Source organism: Pipistrellus kuhlii, unplaced genomic scaffold (assembly GCF_014108245.1).
Source record: "Pipistrellus kuhlii isolate mPipKuh1 unplaced genomic scaffold, mPipKuh1.p scaffold_m20_p_3, whole genome shotgun sequence".
Lineage (NCBI taxonomy): Eukaryota > Metazoa > Chordata > Mammalia > Chiroptera > Vespertilionidae > Pipistrellus > Pipistrellus kuhlii.
The window spans coordinates 90,894,410-90,912,295 of record NW_023425529.1 but is presented as its reverse complement, the minus strand read 5'-3'; the positions used below and the strand labels follow the sequence as shown (position 1 = coordinate 90,912,295).

General features: G+C 37.4%; 1 protein-coding gene across 12 annotated transcripts in view; it reads left to right on the top strand.

Moving 5' to 3' along the window:
• Positions 1–17,499, top strand: part of ZMYM2 (zinc finger MYM-type containing 2) — a 146,822-nt gene extending 129,323 nt beyond the window's left edge. For 7 of the 12 annotated variants that reach the window (XM_036455398.1, XM_036455404.2, XM_036455400.2 and 4 more), the window contains 6 exons: positions 111–279; positions 471–622; positions 12,858–12,972; positions 13,770–14,021; positions 14,337–14,457; positions 16,598–17,499. In XM_036455398.1, coding sequence (XP_036311291.1) covers positions 111–279; positions 471–622; positions 12,858–12,972; positions 13,770–14,021; positions 14,337–14,457; positions 16,598–16,790 — 1,002 coding nt within the window. In that variant the 3' untranslated portion in view covers positions 16,791–17,499. Of the gene's footprint in view, positions 1–110; positions 280–470; positions 623–12,857; positions 12,973–13,486; positions 13,682–13,769; positions 14,022–14,336; positions 14,458–16,597 lie in introns of those variants that run through there. The other 5 variants (XM_036455406.2, XM_036455405.2, XM_036455401.2 and 2 more) reach the window with 5 other exon arrangements.
• Positions 17,500–17,886: the final 387 nt, after the last annotated feature.

The window sequence follows — 17,886 nt, the reverse complement described above, 5'->3', positions numbered from 1 at the left end:
GTATATGCTCTTTAATTTGCATTTTTTGATTGATGGCTTATATAAAGTCATGAAATAATGTAGACTTAAAAAAAAAAAAAAGGAGATTTACAGTGGTATTTTACTAATAGGGAGCCAAGAGAAAAGCTGTATCAGGATACCAGTCTCATGATGATAGTTCTGACAATTCAGAATGCAGCTTTCCTTTCAAGTATACATATGGTGTAAATGCATGGAAACACTGGGTCAAAACGAGGCAATTTGATGAAGATCTTCTGGTATTAGATGAGCTAAAATCTCGTAAGTGTTCTGATTTTGTTTTCCTTATGTCCTATTTAACAGCAAGATATTGTTATTAACTTCCTTTAACTTTTAAAAAATAAATGTAGATTTTATTTTACTTTTAAGTTCTTACATACAATAAATTTCAGGGGCTTTCTTAATCTTAAGACAGTAGTAATACCAATTACTAATTTTTTATTTCTTTTTAGCTAAATTAGTAAAGTTAAAAGAGGATCTGCTGTCTCACACCACGGCTGAGCTTAACTATGGGCTAGCCCATTTTGTCAATGAGATCCGCCGACCAAATGGAGAGAGTTATGCACCTGACAGCATTTATTATCTTTGCCTTGGAATACAGGAGGTTAGTAATTTGCAGGCAAATTTTGAATATAATGTTAATAAAAGTTGTTGTGGTATTTCTTGAACAGAAAAATGTTATGCTTCAAGAATATTAAACAAAACTTCATGGAGACAAAAAAAGATTTAATCTATGACAAAAACTAGGATATTTTAAAGGATTTTCTGAGCTTTGTAATTAGGTGCTATAATGTGATATTTTCTTAAAAATTACCACATTCTTCAGAACTCAGTACAAAAACCAGTAAGAACAGGCCACTCAAAATGTCTGTATCTTTTGTAACATATCTGACAAAGTTGTATGTTTGTTACCATATATAAGATAAGGGCAGATATACATGCAGATATACATAGATCCATGCTGCTGAAATGCATGTGAATGAAAATGTCTGGTTTCTTCATATAGTTGGTCTGTTTCTGTGTGGACTGGTCACGTTTTTCTATCATGTTAGAAACATTAGTTCTTTGGAATCATCTTACAAAATGGATCATTCTTTAGGGATTTTGAATAAATTTCAGCTGCATGTCTGTGAATCTGGAGTTTTCCATTGATGGCAATAACTTCTGTTTCTGAAAAAAATTGTATAGGTTTGAACCTAGAGGTCAAAAAGGATTTTCACTTCACATTCTGTGTGTATGTAAATGTGGTAAATAATGGAAGTAGATCTTCTTATGCAGGGTGGTGTTTAAAGACCTAAAATTTAATGTTAAGCTGCTAACAGCATATTGAAATAAGTTACTGAAAAAAAACTGGAATTGTCTTAATTTGTATTTTATTTATATTCTCTTCAGGGTAGATAATTTCCAAAGATAATGAAAGCAGTGTGGGGAATTAACACATAGCTATCTATACATTACTGTGTGTTCAAAGGCCATCACATATTTTGTAGTAACAGTCTAAAAGAAATAGAGAAATTTTGTTTCTTCTTATTCCAACTTGATAGATTTACATATACTTTGAGCTTCATATTTATATGGCGATACTAGGTTCACCATTCTAAAATCCCAAAACTTGAGAACTAAGATTTCTCTGGAAACTCTTTTGATAGTAAAACCTGACTTGAAGAGTTGTGATTCTGTTTTCTTTATTATACTTTCAAAAAATATTCTATCTTAACCCAGCCAGTGTGGCTCAGTAGTTAAGCATGGGATTATGAGCCAGGAGGTCACAGATTGATTCCTGGTCAGGGCACCTGCTTGGGTTGCTGGCTCAATCTTGCATTGTGGGGGGGTGCAGGAGGCAGCTGATTGATGATTCTGTGTCATAATTGATGTTTCTGTTTCTCTCTTCCTCTCTGAAATCAATGAAAAAATATAATTTTATAAATTCCGTCTTAGTATATTAATTGTAGACTTGTAGAATTGTTAATGCTTCTAAACAAGTGTAGTGTACTTCCCTATGGAATGTTGTGTAATGGTCTGTTTCCTCTGTAGAAGTCCAAAACATTTGAATTCTGAAACATATCTGGCTTCAGTGGCTGTGGCACAAGGCTTAGAACTGTGTATATGTTTCCCCTTCTACTTCATTATGTTTTGTAGTAAAAAAGAGTAGGCATAGCATTTGTAAATATGCTAACTGGTGTAGTTGAAAACATCTCAATCTTCTGGTGTCAGAACAAGTTATCCTATAATAGGGGTGTCGAACTCAATCAGAGAAGGGGCCAAAATCTAAAATCCAGCCTAAATCGCGGGCCGAATGGTTTACTGAACAGTCATAAACTGTCATTGTGATGGAAACGCAGCGGAGTGCAGTGATGACAGCGCGGTGCGGGCCACATTGCAAGGCCTGGCGGGATGGATTTGGCCCGCGGGCCTTGTGTTTGACACATGTGCTATATAATAAAGAGGTCTTATGCAAATTGACCCTCACACCCTTGTGTCACAAGATGGTCACCCCCACATTGTCACAAGGTGGTCAGCAGGGAAGGGCAGTTAGGTGTGATAGGATTAGCAGAGGAGGGAAGTTGGGGGCAATCAGGCTGGCAGGGGAGGGAAGTTGGGGGCAATTGGGCCTGCAAGGAAGGGTAGTTGGGGATGATTGGGCCTGCATGGGAGAGCAATTGGGGGCTGGGGTGGGGGGGACCAGGCCTGCAGGGGAGGGCAGTAGGGGGTGATTAGGCCAGAGGGGAGGGCAGTTGGGGATGATCGGGCCAGCAGGGGAGCTGTTAGGTGTCAATCATGCTGCCAGGGTTGCAATTAGGCATTAGGCCAGCAGGCAGCAATCAGGCAGGCAGGCAGGTGAGTGGTTAGGAGGATTGGGCCAAAACTGGCAGTCGGGCATCCCCAAAGGGATCCCAGACTGGATAGGGTGTAGGTTGGGCTGAGGGACACCCATGCGCCCCCCCCCCCCCACCCCCCCGCATGAATTTTATGCACCGGGCCTCGAGGTTATTACATATAATTCTCCCTTGGAGCAAACAGGAGATGGTGTTACTTCTTTGTGTTTGTACCATGCTGTCCCCATAGTTCCCACTTACTGATCTGGGTGATTGCTATGGCTATTATTATACAATAGTCCTATATATCAACTGTGTGCATACTTACTTAAGGTAATTTTTAAAAAAGAGAACATATATGTCATCATTTTAGCAGTAGTTCCATTTTTTTATTTTTACTATAATAATTAAAAACATTTTTTTTAAAATCCTCATCTGAGGATATTTTTCCATTGATTTCTAGAGACTGGAAGAGAGATTAAATTGCCTCCTGTATGCACTCTGACCAGGGCCAGGGCTGGGGAGAAGCCTGCAACTGAGGATGTGCCCTTGACTGGAATCGAACCTGGGACCCTTTGGTCTGCAGGCTGATGCTCTATCCACTGAGCCAAACCGTCCAGAGCAATTTTTAAAATTTTTAAATTGTAGTTGATGTACATTTTATTAGTTTCAGGTGTATAACATAGTGATTATATATTTATATAACTTATAAAGTGGTTACTCTGATAAATCTGATAGCATACATAGTTATTCCAATATTCTTGACTATATTCCCTATGCTATACTTTATATCCCATGACTATTCTGGAACTACCATTGTACTTTTAATCCTTTTATCTTTTTCACCTATATCCTGACCCCCTCCTATTTTGTAACTGTCAAAATGTACTTTGTATCTATGAGTAAAAAAAAAGTCTGTTTCTGTTCTGCCTGTTTATTTTGTTTTATAGATTCCACATATTAGTGAAATCATCTGACATTTGTCATTCCTTTCCTGACTTATTTCACTTAGCATAATACCATGTAGTTTCATCTATGTTTTTGCACATGGAAATATTTTAAGTTTTTTTCTTTTTATGGCTTGGTCATATTTTATTATATTGGCTATTGTAAATTATGCTGCAATGAATATATGGGGCATATGTCTTTTCAGTTTAGTGTTTGGGTTTCTTCAGATAAATACCCAGAAGCAAAATTGCTAGATTGTTCTTTTTATAGCCTTTTATTTTAAAGTCTGTTTTGTCTGGTGTAAGTAAACAGTTATTTTTGTTTGTTTGTTTTCATTTGAACAAAATATCTTTTTTCATCCCTTTATTTCAGTCTGTGTGTGTTTCTTTTGATTTGAAGTGAGTCTCTTGTAGATAGCATATGTAAGGGTCTTGTTCTATTGTCCATTCAGCCACCCTGTGTTTTTGTATTAGAGCATTTAATCCATTTGCATTTAAATTAACTTTTGATAGATAACTTATTTAATGCCATTTCATTCAGATTTTTTTCTCTCTCTATTTTTTTTCTTTTCTGTTTTTAAAGAAGACCAGATCCTTTCACATTTCTAGAAATAGTGATTTAGTGATGATAAACTCCTTTAGCTTTTTTTTTTTTTTTTTTTTTTTTTTTTGTCTTGGAAGCTGTTTATCTGACCTTTGATTTTAAATTTTATCTTTGCTGTATAATCTTAGTTGAAGGTCCTTACACTTTGAATATTTTGTGCCAGTCTCTTCAGCCTGTCAAGTTTTTGTTGAGAAATCATCTGACAATCTTAGGGGGAATTTCCTCTATTGTAGGTAACTACCTGCTTTTCTTTTTCTGCTTTTATAAGTCTGTATTTGTTTTTAATCTTTGGCCTTTTAATTAACAATGTGTCTTTTTGTGGACCTCTTTGAGTTAATATTATTTGGGACTCTCTGAACTTTCTGGACTTACATTTTCCTCCACCAGGTTAAGGAAATTTTCCATCATTATTTTTTCAATATGGTATGAATATTGGTGCACTTGAAGTTGTCTCAGGCTCATTATACTATCCTTTTTTTTTTTTTTTTTTTTTTTTTTTTTAAGAGAGCGAGAGAGAGAGGAAGGGAGAGAGAGAGAGAGAAACATCAGCAGTGAGAAAGAATCATTGGTCAGCTGCCTCCTGATGCCCCCTACTGGGAACTGAGCCTGCAACCCAGGCATGTACCCTTGATCAGAAATGAACCTGAGGCCCTTTAGTCCTCAGGCTGATGCTAAGTCAAACCAGCTAGGGCTATCCTCATTTTTTTTGGATTTTTTTCTTTTTGCTCTATATATTGGGTGTTTTCTATTTCCTTTTATTCCAAAGTAGGGGCCTGGTGCATGAAGTTTTGTGCACAGGGGAGGGGGTTCCCTCAGCCTGACCTGCACCCTCTCCAATCTGGGAGCTCTCAGGGGAGCCCTCTCCAATCAGTGAGTTTCTGTCTGTCTTTGCAGTCATGTGAGCGAATTGTCTGAGATTCCAACCCAGTTTGGTTTGCTGCTCACAAAATAATAGAGGCTTTTTTCTTCTTCTTTGCTTCATTGGTGGAGATTTCCTGGAAGTTTTAGGATATATTCCCTTTAATTTTTCCTTGACACTCTGATTTTACTTGTGTCTCTCACCTTTGCTTTCCCTCCATCCCCCACCGCAACAGTAATTTGCTCCAGGCTCACTTTGCTGTAGTGTCTTGGAGATCCGTCTGCCACCAGAACTATGATTCCCAGCATTCTTGGTGCTCCCCGCGCTCTGGGATTCTGCTTCCTGGCCTGGGGCTGCCACCAGAACTACTGTTCCCAGAATTCCTGGTGTTCCTTTGCGCTTTTGGTTTTCCCTTCCTGCTCTGTCTCAGTCCCATGGCCTCCCACTCTGCCAAGTCCTCCAAGCTGCCAGCTCTCCCTCGCTGCTCTCCATCTGGCAGCTTGGGGAGCCAAGCTTCCCAAGCTGCTCCACTCTCTACTGGCTCTAGTGCTCTGCTCTCTGCCTGGTGCCTGTGTATGAAAATATACCTGCTGTCTTTGTCAGGTTAATGTGCATACTCCTGATTGGCTGATGAGTATAGTGGATGTACGTTCAATTTACATGTTTCCCTTTTATATATAGGATTGCTGATTTGATTCTGTTGATTTCCTGTAATTCTTATATCAATGTTATTTTTACTTTTGAATGGTTCTTTTTTATGTTTCTATCTCTTTTTTGTGTTTCTTATCACTTGGTTGAAGTTCTCACTGAGGTTTTATCATCTAACCTAGTAAAAGAGAAACATGCAAATTAACCATCATTCCGCTACACCCATAGCCAATCAGTATGCAAATGAACCCAACAAAGATGGAGGTTAATTTGCATATGAAGGTGCAGAGCGGTGTTAAGCTTGCTATTAGAGGAAGGGGGGCAGCAGAGGGAGCTACTGGAGTGGTGCTCCAGACAGAAGTGAGGTCTTGCTGGTTTCGGGCGGCCAGGGAGCGGGGACTTACCGGCTCCTGGGCAGCTGGAAGTGAAGCCAGGGGCCTATTCTTGCACAAATATCGTGCAGTGGGCCTCTAGTTTCCTTATAACCAGTATTTTGAATTCTGTATCTGGTAGATTGTTTGCCTCCATTTAACTTAGTTCATTTTCTGGAGTTTTGTTATGTTCTTTCATTTGTGATGTATTTCTCTGTCTCCTCATTTTAGATGCTCCCCTGTGTTTGTTTTTGTGAATTAGGTAGATCTACTACATTACCCAGTCTTGGTAGAATGTACTTTTGTAGTAAGTGCTCTGTAGGTGTTGCATAGACTCCCTGTCACCTGATCTGGGTACTCTGGCCACTACCCAGTGTGGATTGTGTGCACTCTCCTATTATAGTTAAGGCTTGATTGCTGTTGGCACGTCATTGGGAGGGATTTGCCTCCAGACTGCTCAACCGCTGTTCCGCGGCACACTATGTTGCCTGGTGTGCCATAGGTGCAGACAAGACAAGAATTTTATAATTTTTCACTATTTTGTTTACTTAATATTTCATAATAAAGTAATTATAAAATACTTTCTTTGTGTTTATTTGATTCCTATTCAAGAGAATTACTTTATATATAGTCAATATAGGCACAGAGTTAAATTTTTTAACATTTTCTAATGGTGGTGTGCCTCGTGATTTTTTTCATGAAACAAGTGTGCCTTTGCCCAAAAAAGGTTGAAAAACACTGCCTTAGAGAACTGGCTATGACCAGAGTAGAGGAGCTGCTGTGCAGAGGCCTACCCTAAGTAGCACTTCAATAGGATCTGGTACCTGATTAGTCTACCTATTGAGTGTGTAGCTAGTAATGTGATTTGTGTGGTGCTCTGGTGTGCTCTGAAGCTGGCCACTTACAGGGCTTCCCAGGAAGTACAAGCAAAAATGAGCTGCGACTTGAACTACAAAGCAGTGTGCACAGGGCTTGGAGGGCCCAGGAGAGCCAACCAGCAGATAGAGGCCAACTATCACTAGTGTAGGCCTGGCGCCACTTAGCTTAGCAAGAGATTCAGGGCATGATGAGGCCAGATGCTACTTGTTGGAGGTTTGTGACTCATGTAGAGATTTTAGGAAATTCTGTAGCTTGAGCCAAGGCTGGCGTTTGTATGGAAAAGCCATTGAAAACAGCTTTGGTGGGTCTGAAAGTTAGGTGGTTTGGGGTCTCAGAGAATCACTAATTGAAGTTAACCAGGTTGATGGAGATTGAGGTACGGTGCCAGTCTACAACAGTCTGTGGAGGGAGTCCTCAGCACAGGAAAAATGGTCTCTTCTACCACTTCTGACTGGGAGAAAGTTGGCCCTTCATACTGAAGACAGAAAATTCATTTTCTCCCTGTATGTCTGATATGCCTTTCTAGCTGCTCTCCCAGTGATGGAGCTCAGAGCCAGTTAGTCTGAGTAAGTCCTTGTGCAGACTCTTTACGGGAATTGCCTGGGACTCCCAAAAGCCCTCTATCTTAGCCACAGTCAGCTGGTTTCCTCAGCCAACAGTTATGGGGACTTCTCTTCTCGGAACTGGAACCCTGGGCTGGGCCCCTAGTGTGGGCCTGAGGCTTCTTGCTCTTCAGGGGGTCATCTGCAGCTGGGATATCTTTTCTAATTTTATTTATTTTTTTCTGATTTTTAACAATTTAATAAATCTTTATTCAGATTATTACAATTGTTCCTCCTTTTTCTCCCCATAGCTCCCCTCCACCAGGTTCCTATCCAACCCTTTGCCCTTACCTCCCCACCACTGTCCTCATCCATAGTTGTACGCTTTTTGTCCAGTCTTTTCCTGCACCCTACTCCTTTTTTTCCCACAAGAATTGTCAGTCCACTCCCCTTCTATGCCTCTGATTCTATTATATTCACCAGTTTATTCTGTTCATTAGATTTTTTATTCCCTTGGTTTTTAGATTCACTTGTTGATAGTTACATATTTTTTGTTCATAATTTTTATCTTTATCTTTTTTGTCTTCCTCTTCTTAAAGAATACCTTTCAGCATTTCATATAATTCTGGTTTGTTGGTGATGAACTCATTTAGCTTTTTCTTATCTGTGAAGCTCTTTATCTGACCTTCAATTCTGAATGATAGCTTTGCTGCAGTTTCTTGGTTTCAGTTTCTTGCTATTCATCACTTTAAATATTTCTTGCCATTCCCATCTGGCCTGCATAGTTTCTTTTGAGAAATCAGCTGATGGTCATATGGTGTTCCCTTGTAGGTAACTAACTGCTTTTCTCTTGCTGCTTTTAATATTCTCTCTTGGTCTTTTGCCCTTGGCATTTTAATTATGATGTGTCTTGGTGTGGTCCTCTTTGGATTCCTTTTGTTTGGGGTTCTGTGTCCTTCCTGGACTTGTAAGTCTATTTCTTTCACCAGATAGGGGAAGATTTTGGTCATCACTTCTTCAAATAGGTTCTCAGTATCTTGTTTTCTTTCTTCTTCTGGCACCCTCATAATTCTGATATTGGTATGCTTGAAGTTGTCTCAGAGACTCCTTAAACTAACTTAATATTTTTGGATTCTTTTTTCTTTTTACTTTTCCGGTTGAGTGTTTTTTTTTCGTTTTTTTTTCTTCTTCTATGTATTTTAAATCTTTGACTTGATTTTTGGGATCCTCTAGTCTGCTGTAAGATCTCTGTATAATATTTTTATTTCAGTCAGTGTATGCTTAGTTTCTAGTTGGTCCTTCTTCATATCTTCAAGGATCTCGCTAAATTTATCGGCCTTTTCTAGAAAATTCTTGCAAAACCTTATAACCGTGATTTTGAACTCTATATCCAATCATTTACTTTCCTCCATTTTCTTCATTTGTGACCTGCCTCTTTGTCTCCCTAGTTTGGCTGCTTCCCTGAGTTGATGGAGTGGATTTGTGTGGTAGGTGTCCTAGCAGGACCCAGTGGCTCAGCCTCCCCAGTTATCTGAGGTGGACACTCTTGGTTTGCCCACCTTTGTGGGCTGTGTGTGCAGTTTTGTTGTAGTTAAGTCTAGATTGTTGTTAGTATCGTTGGGGGGAGTTGACCTCCAGGTCAATTGGATGTGAGGATCAGCTGTCTCCGCTGGGAGAGTTTCTGTGCTGAGCTTGGATGGGGCAGAGTCTCAGGGTGGAGCAGACAGCCTTGGTTTCCAGTCAGCCCCACCCTACAAGGCCTCTTTGTCTCAGTGTACCACCGCAGTGGCTGCACGCACCTCTGAGAGAAGGCTGCCCTTGAGTTTCACCTGCTGCCAGACAGTCCTGTTTCTCCTCAAATGAGTCTGGGTACCCAAAGTTTCATCCGGAACTAGATTTCAGTGCAGTCAGGAGGTTTTGTTTCCCTCCCGAATGAGCAGCTAGCCACACGCTTGCTGTCTGCCCTCTCCGTATGCTGCGAGTAAGCTAGGCGAGTATTCAACTGCCCATCCATTGTGAGCATGGGTCTCTGCACCTCTGTCCTCCACAGCTCCTTTGAGTCTCAGTGTCCTTTTATCTTTCCTTCTAGTTGTAGATTTCCTACTCAGCCAGCTTTCAGGTGGTTCTGGATGATGTCTGCTCTGTCTTCCAGTTGCAGTTTTGAAATTGTGGTGCTAGGAAGCAATATAGGTGTTTACCTATTCCGCCATCTTGGTTTCTCTCTCTTCTCATTTTAAATTGACACATATGGCTGTGGGACCAGCCTCTTTAGAGTCTCTGCCCCTCCTATAGATCTCACAGTGGTTGCTTTGTTGTAGTTTTGATGTGATTGTGGTAGGATAAGAGGACAGAGATTACATATGCACCCTCTTGACAGCCTAGTTCAGTGTTATTCAACCTTTTTTGGGCAAAGGCACACTTGTTTCATGAAAAAAATCACGAGGCACACCACCATTAGAAAATGTTAAAAAATTTAACTCTGTGCCTATATTGACTATATATAAAGTAATTCTCTTGAATAGGAATCAAATAAACAAAGAAAGTATTTTATAATTACTTTATTATGAAATATTAAGTAAACAAAATAGTGAAAAATTATAAAATTCTTGTCTTGTCTGCTCCTACGGCACACCAGGCAACATCTCGGAACAGCGGTTGAAAAACGCTGGCCTAGTTAACCAACTTTAGAAGTGTTGAAAGAGCAATAGAGTTCTGCATGTTAACTTGGAAGGAGAAAGATTGAGTTCCAACCTCTTTTTCTTCTCGTTTTAATTCAACTCTAGTTTATGATATGTTTTTATAAAATTCTCTTTAAAATTGCTACTACTTGTAATTAAACTTAAAAACTAATATCTACATTATATAACTTTAAATCAAACAGTAATAAAACAAAGACAGCACAATGGGTTTCTACCCTACCTATCTGTAGTCTATTTAGTTCTTCTCACTAGTCAAATAATTATTGCTCTGTTAGTTATTTCTTCTGATAAATTTGCATATAGGAATACAATCGATTTTTATATATTCATCTTACACCATATATGTGCCAATTCACTATTAGTTTCAGTAGGTAAAGTGTTTCTTCCCCCTCATACTATTTTCTACATAAAAAATCATGTCATGTATGAATAAAGACAGTTTACTTCTTTCGTCCCAATCTGCATGTCTTGTACTTCTTTTTCTTGCCATATTACATTTGTTGTTTTGGTTCCACAAAAAGATGAGTGGTGAGAGTAAAAACATTTGCTTTGCATGTAATCCTTTGGGGAAGGTTTTTCTCCTTCCTTGCTTTCCTTTTTTGGTTTTTAAGTAGGATGCTTCCTGAGGTTTTTTTTTTTTTTTTTTTTTTTGGTTTTTTTTTTTTTTTTTTTTTTTTAATAGCTTTGTGGCATTTGATCAAGGAAGTTTTGATCTATTCTTTTGTTCAGTGATTTTCAATTGTTCAGTGATTTTCAATTGGTGTGTCACAAGAATTTTTAAAACATGTAATATCTGATTATTTAGTCAGGGGCACTGACTTAGTTTCCCTAATATTATCAAATGAAAAAAAACAACAGCCAATACAATAATAGCCATTTGGTGTAAGTGGTCTGTCTTTATCCATAAATATATATTGTAGGTCATGTAATAGAATTGCATCATATTGGTCACATCACATAATAAGATTATTCCTGATTGATTTATTTTTGGTACCAGAATTCCTTACACACAACTATAGGCACTTGATATTTCAAAAAGTCACTTTGAAGCAAAAATTATACCTATTTTTTTTGTCAGATTGGCAAAAAATGTTCTTTTCGGTGTGCCACATAATTATAGTAATTAGATTGTATATGCCAAATGGAAAATATTGAAAGTTGTTGCGGACTTTTCTTTTTATTTTATTTTATTTTATTTTTTATTTATTTTTTTAAAATATATTTTATTGATTTTACACAGAGAAGAACTGAGAGGGACAGAGAGTTAGAAACATCGATGAGAGAGAATCATCGATCAGCTGCCTCTTGCACAAGCCCTACTGGGGATGTGCCTGCAATTAAGGTACATGCCCTTGACTGGAATTGAACCTGGGACCTTTCAGTCCACAGGCTGACACTCTATCCACTGAGCCAAATTGGTTTCAGCAAATGAAACTTTTTACAAATAGCATTTAATAAGACTGCCAATTTTAGTCTTTCATCATTGATGTAGAATCTCTTATCTAATATTCCTCAAATTACTATATGAGTGTCTTACAGTCTCAACATTTATAAATTATTATGCATATTGTTATATGTAATAGATTTCTTGCTTAACTAGCTTTTCAAAACATTCTTTGACAGTATTTATTTCCCGCATTACTGACAAATACATGTTTAAACAAGCATGTTAATATTCTGAACATATTCTCTAAAATACATGCTTTTCAATTGCCTATTAATTATGTTGTATGGGACTTTAATTCTACTTTTCAAATACTAGTACCAGAATTTCTGCTTAAGTAGATAGATACCTACTAATATTAGTCCATAACAAGATGGGGAAGTATAGCTAGTTTGAAAACAAGAAGTGCTCTGAGTGTAAAATACAGATTTCTAAAGAATTCAAGTTTTTAAAAATGTGAAATATCTTATTAATTTTTATGTTATTTGTTGAAATTACATGTTTTAGATATATTGGGTTAAAATATTTAATTATACCTGTTTTGTTTTAAATGTGGCTACTGTTGCCTGGGTTGGTCTGTTATATTAAGGTTTTATTGTAATTACCAATATCATTGGATTAAAATCTATCATCCTGCTGATTGTTTTGTATTTGTTAGGTCTATTCTTTATTTTGTGTGTTTTTCTGCTTTTTTTTGCATTAGTTATTTTTATATTCCATTTTGTCTCTACTGTTGGTTTATTATTTATGCCTCTTAAATTTGTTTTGTCCCCAATTATTTTTATTAAGGAGTTATATGTGTCCATATTCCCCCAGTGCCCCCCCCCCACACCACTCCCAACATGCCCTCACCCACTAGTGTCTTGTGTCCATTGATTATGCTTATATGAATGCATACAAGTCCTTTGGTTGATCTTTTATCTCCCTTCCCTCCCCTAGCCTTCCCACTGTAATTTGACAGTCTGTTCGATGCTTCTCTGTATCTTATAATTAGCTGGTTTTCCTTCAAGATTTTTTTTTCTTTCTTTAGTACTTGTGTGGTAGTAATCGAAAAGACAACATATTTATTGATCCAGGATACCAGACATTTGAGCAAGAATTGAATAAAATCCTCCGAAGTTGGCAACCAAGCATACTTCCAGATGGTAATGCTCTTTTGAAATAAAGCTGTTGCTAATTGCTACTGGGATTTTTAATTTTACAGAATGTTCATCTATCTATCTATATAAAAAGCCAGTGTCCAGGAAGACCAAACGACCATGGCCCACAGGCTCCAATTGCAGCAAGGCGGGCAGCAGGCGGGTGGGGTGGTGAACATGGTGCACACTGGTGGGCGGGGCTGCGATCAGTGGCTGGCTACCATGTGCAATTTCATGTGCTGGGCCTCTAGTTAAATATAATAAGGAAATAATTTAAATTAGCATTTTTTAGAGTATATATTTGTGAACTCAATGGTTCATCTTTTGAGGAATTAGAAATGAATGTTGTTGATAACTAGTGCTTATTAAGAGCTTTGTAATGAATGTGGCCTTCTTTCTCTTGAGTAAGAAACTGAATATTTACTTCTTAAGCCCAAGTGGAGAGTATGATGTAAATAAACCTCTGTTTTATTTGTGTGAAGTAAAAATGTTTATGAATGGAATCATCTATTTTTCTCAGGAATTCTTACAGATTTAAATTCCTTTCTGACCATTGTCTACTTATCCTATAGAATAGAAGTAAACATCCAGTTCCTTACAGCAGAGGTGCTAGTTCCAGTCTCTTGTGTTCCTAGCCTCCGTATTGCTAATGAGCTGCATAGAAAATTCTGAAATTCATTCCAGTTGACCTGGTGTGAATGGAAAATGGCAATAGGTTTGTTCTTAAATTAACTCTGTCTAGCTGGTAAATGAAAACTATTTTCTTTATTATAACTTTTAAAAAATATTTTTCTCTATTTAAGGGTCAATATTTTCTCGAGTTGAAGAAGATTATCTCTGGAGGATAAAACAACTAGGCTCACATTCTCCAGTAGCTCTTCTGAATACCCTGTTCTACTTTAACACTAAGTATTTTGGCCTGAAAACGGTGGAACAACACTTAAGACTTTCCTTTGGCACTGTGTTTAGGCATTGGAAAAAAAATCCTTTAACAATGGAAAACAAAGCATGTCTTCGATATCAAGTGTCTTCCTTATGTGGAACAGATAATGAAGGTATATAACAGATTTTTATTTGGGATTGTCTGTGACAGAGATAGCCAAACTTTGCCTTACTAAAGACTACTTAGGCCACTTGTTAAGAACCTTAGGACTGTCCTTTTCATAAAAATAAGACAGACCATGTCTCCTTAAAACATCTCAGTTCATTTTGTTTGAAAAATTATGAATTACCAGAAGCCACACTTAGGTCTCTGAAGGATAACTAGGCCCATTCTTTGGTAAAACAGATACTAGGATTGAATAGAGCAGGTAGTACCATCTTTCTTCAAGAGTGGGCTTAGGAAGTTCATTTAATTTTTATTTTTTAAGATAAAATTACTACTGGAAAAAGAAAACATGAAGATGATGAGCCAGTATTTGAACAAATTGAAAATACAGTCAATCCTTCTAGGTGTCCTGTGAAAATGTTTGAATGCTACTTGTCTAAAAGGTAAGTGTTAATGATACTTAATTTTAAAATCATTTGTTAGCTGCCTTGAATTTAAAATTAATAAGAAGTGACACTTCCCACTGATCATTCTTTAGATTTCTCACTTATATCTAAGTCCATTTAATTATAACATTTTTAGTTCCCAATATTATAAAATACCAGTTTATATTTCATACTTTAGGATTTAAGCAAATGTTAAAAAATTGTTCTCTACTAATGAAATTACTACTTACTGTCTTTTCATAATCCTATAATCTTTTAAATTATAGTACTTCTAATGACTAAAGTAGGGGGCACAAATCTTTTTTCAAAGGATCAGGTAAATATTTCAGGCATTTTTTGGGCTACAGAATTTTTATTGCAGCTTGTCAATTCTGCTTTTATAGCTAGAAAGCAGCCATATACTATATATACATATATAAAAGTCTAAGCAACCATTTGACCGGTAGCTATGACATGCACTGACCACCAACGGGCATACGCTCAACACAGAAGCTGCTGAGCTGCGGTGACTTGGCAGCTGTGGTTCTTGGGTGACACACTCAGAACCAGAGAGGAGGGAGCCCAATTCCTGGTGCGTTACCCCAGAACCACCCTCTTGTAATCTGGGACCCTTCAGGGATGTCAGAGAGTTGGTTTTGGTTAGATCCCCGCAGGCCAGGTGTAGGGACTGCACCAGTGCATGAATCTGTGCACTAGGTTTCCAGTATATAAGTAAAAGTCATGAGTGTGTTACAATAAAACTTTACACAAAAAGTGATGGGCTATAGTTTGCCATGCTTTGGACAAAAGGTAAGTTCAAAGGTAGAATAAATAGGGGGAGAGGAAAATGAAATATATACATTGAAAAGAAAATTGCCCTTTAAGAAGGTCTGAAAGATAAGTGTTCTGAAAGCAGTATGCTTTTCAGCTGTACCACTATTTTCCCCCTAATCTGATACCAACAGACATTTAAAAATATTTTAAACCAATGATATGTTTAGAGGTTATAAATTATTTTATGCTTGGCCATTAAATATGCACTCTGTTTTTCAAAAGGTTAGCATGAATATATTTTCTTGTATAATCAGTTTTATAAATTACTAGCGGCCTGGTGCACAAAATTCATGCATGGGGATGGGGTAGGTCCCTCAGCCCAGCTTGCACCCTCTCACAAACCGGGATCCCTCAGGAGATGTCTGCCTGCCTGCCTGTTGGCCTCTAACCACTCACCTTTCTGCCTGATTGCCCCTAACCTCTCGCCTGCCTGCCTGCCTGCCTGCCTGCCTGCCTGCCTGCCTGCCTGCCTGATCGCCCCTAAGCATTTGCCTGCCTGATCGCCCCTAAGCATTTGCCTGCCTGCCTGATCACCCCTAACTGTCTCTACCTGCCTGCCTGATTGCCCCTGTCTCTACCTCAGCCCCCACTGCCATGGCTTTGTCTGGAAGGACGTCTGGAATGACCTTTGGAAGGTCGTTTGGCTGTCAGGTCTAAATAGCATATTACGTTTTTATTATTATAAATTGTTAGGTCCCCAAGTTAGCTCTCAAGAACCCATAGAAATAGTAATGTTACCCATAGCATGATGGTAATATTTCTCGTGATGGTTTGGGGGTTGCTCTCTTTGGCTGCAACAGAATCATGATCTTGCAGTGGTAGTAACTATTTGTTAATCAGAAATTCCTATTTAAATGTTACCTTGTTGCTATTTTAAAAATTAACCTCTATTGTATAATGCTGGTATTTTTATTTTTCGTGCTACCATATTTCATCAATTCTAAGAAACATTTTTGATGTTTTACTAACTCTGAAACTGGGCTGCATGTTACAATTGATGCATTTAAAAATTATAATTGGGAAAAAATTATAACTGGCAGTGTTTTACTTGTTTGGTGGAAATATTAAAATAATATTTCAATTAATGGTGTCTTGGATTCAGTGAAGAACATGATTTAAATTATGATGGAAAATAATCTTTTGTCACAGAAATTAACTTAAAAAATATCTGAAGGATAGAGTATTTAATGTAGGTAATGAGGTGCATATGTTCAGCCCGCATAATGTGGTTAGTGGTCATAGAAATATTCCTGAAAGAAGGACAGAAAGTTGTGGGGAATTTTGTACATACACTGTAAAATTGACTTTCTCCTTTTTCCCAAAGTCCACAGAATCTTAATCAGAGAATGGATGTTTTTTATTTGCAACCAGAATGCTCTAGTTCTACAGATAGCCCTGTCTGGTACACATCGACTTCACTGGACCGAAACACCTTGGAAAATATGCTTGTACGGGTTCTTTTAGTAAAAGATATTTATGATAAAGACTATTATGAACTGGATGAAGACACAGACTAAAAAAGGAACATTTCAGAAGCATTTGGGATAAAACAGCATTAGATAGTCATGCTGCTAGATCTTTACTATGGAAAACATTTCAAGTTTACTTCTTCTGTTTTGAGTTTTGTAGCAGTGTACCCACACTGGGTATTACCATGTAAATAATCTGTGAGTGAAAGTTGCCATTATTCTATGTAGTTGTTTTAGTATACTTAATAAATACATTCAAATTTTTTTATTATTTATTTGATTAGGTATGTTTATAACATTTTACATTACAAAATATGAATGAGAATGTGCCATGTATAATTTTTTTCCTTGTAGTAAGAAACATCCATATTGCACAGTTCTACTGTTGAAACGCTTCCTTGAAGGGGGCTGGCTCTTTTACTGGGTTCTTGACCACATGGTTGTGTATGGGTAGCACTACTAAAAGTTTAGAATTTGCAGTGTCTTTCAGAATTTTTAAAATAAACTGTAAACTAATAGGCTGGATTTTTTTGTTTTATTTTTGGTTTTTGGTGTTTTTTTTGGGGGGGAGGGAGTTTTGTTTGTTTTATTTTATGTTTTAGTTACCGAAGCCTTACAAAGTTATGTAGAGAGAGACCATCTTCTGTACCAAAAATAGACAAGAGAATGCTGTCAATATTGGTGTACTGTAATGTGAATCTATACTGGTAAAAGTAACTTTTGTTCCCTTTATTAAAACCTTAGTGTCCTTTTCTCATTTGTGGCTTTCTGCATCACTTCAGTATATATGTGTGTGTATGTATGTATATATATGTATATGTATATGTATATATATACATATACATATATATATGTATATATATGAATAATGACATTGAAGACATGATAATTGAAGCATTTTCCTTGTAAAAATGTCTGATGAAAGTGTAAAATTTTGTTTTCTTTTTTATGCCAACTATATGTATCCAAAATCTTCTTCATTTATAGAAGTTTGATTTTTCTGTTTTTCCCCTATGGGTACAGATCATGTCTTAATACCTGTATAGTGCTCTAAAACTTTACCATATTAGAATTCTTGTGTCTGTCCTCAAATATGACTGATGCATACATTGGATAAAATTATTTTTAGAAATGCCACTCCTAA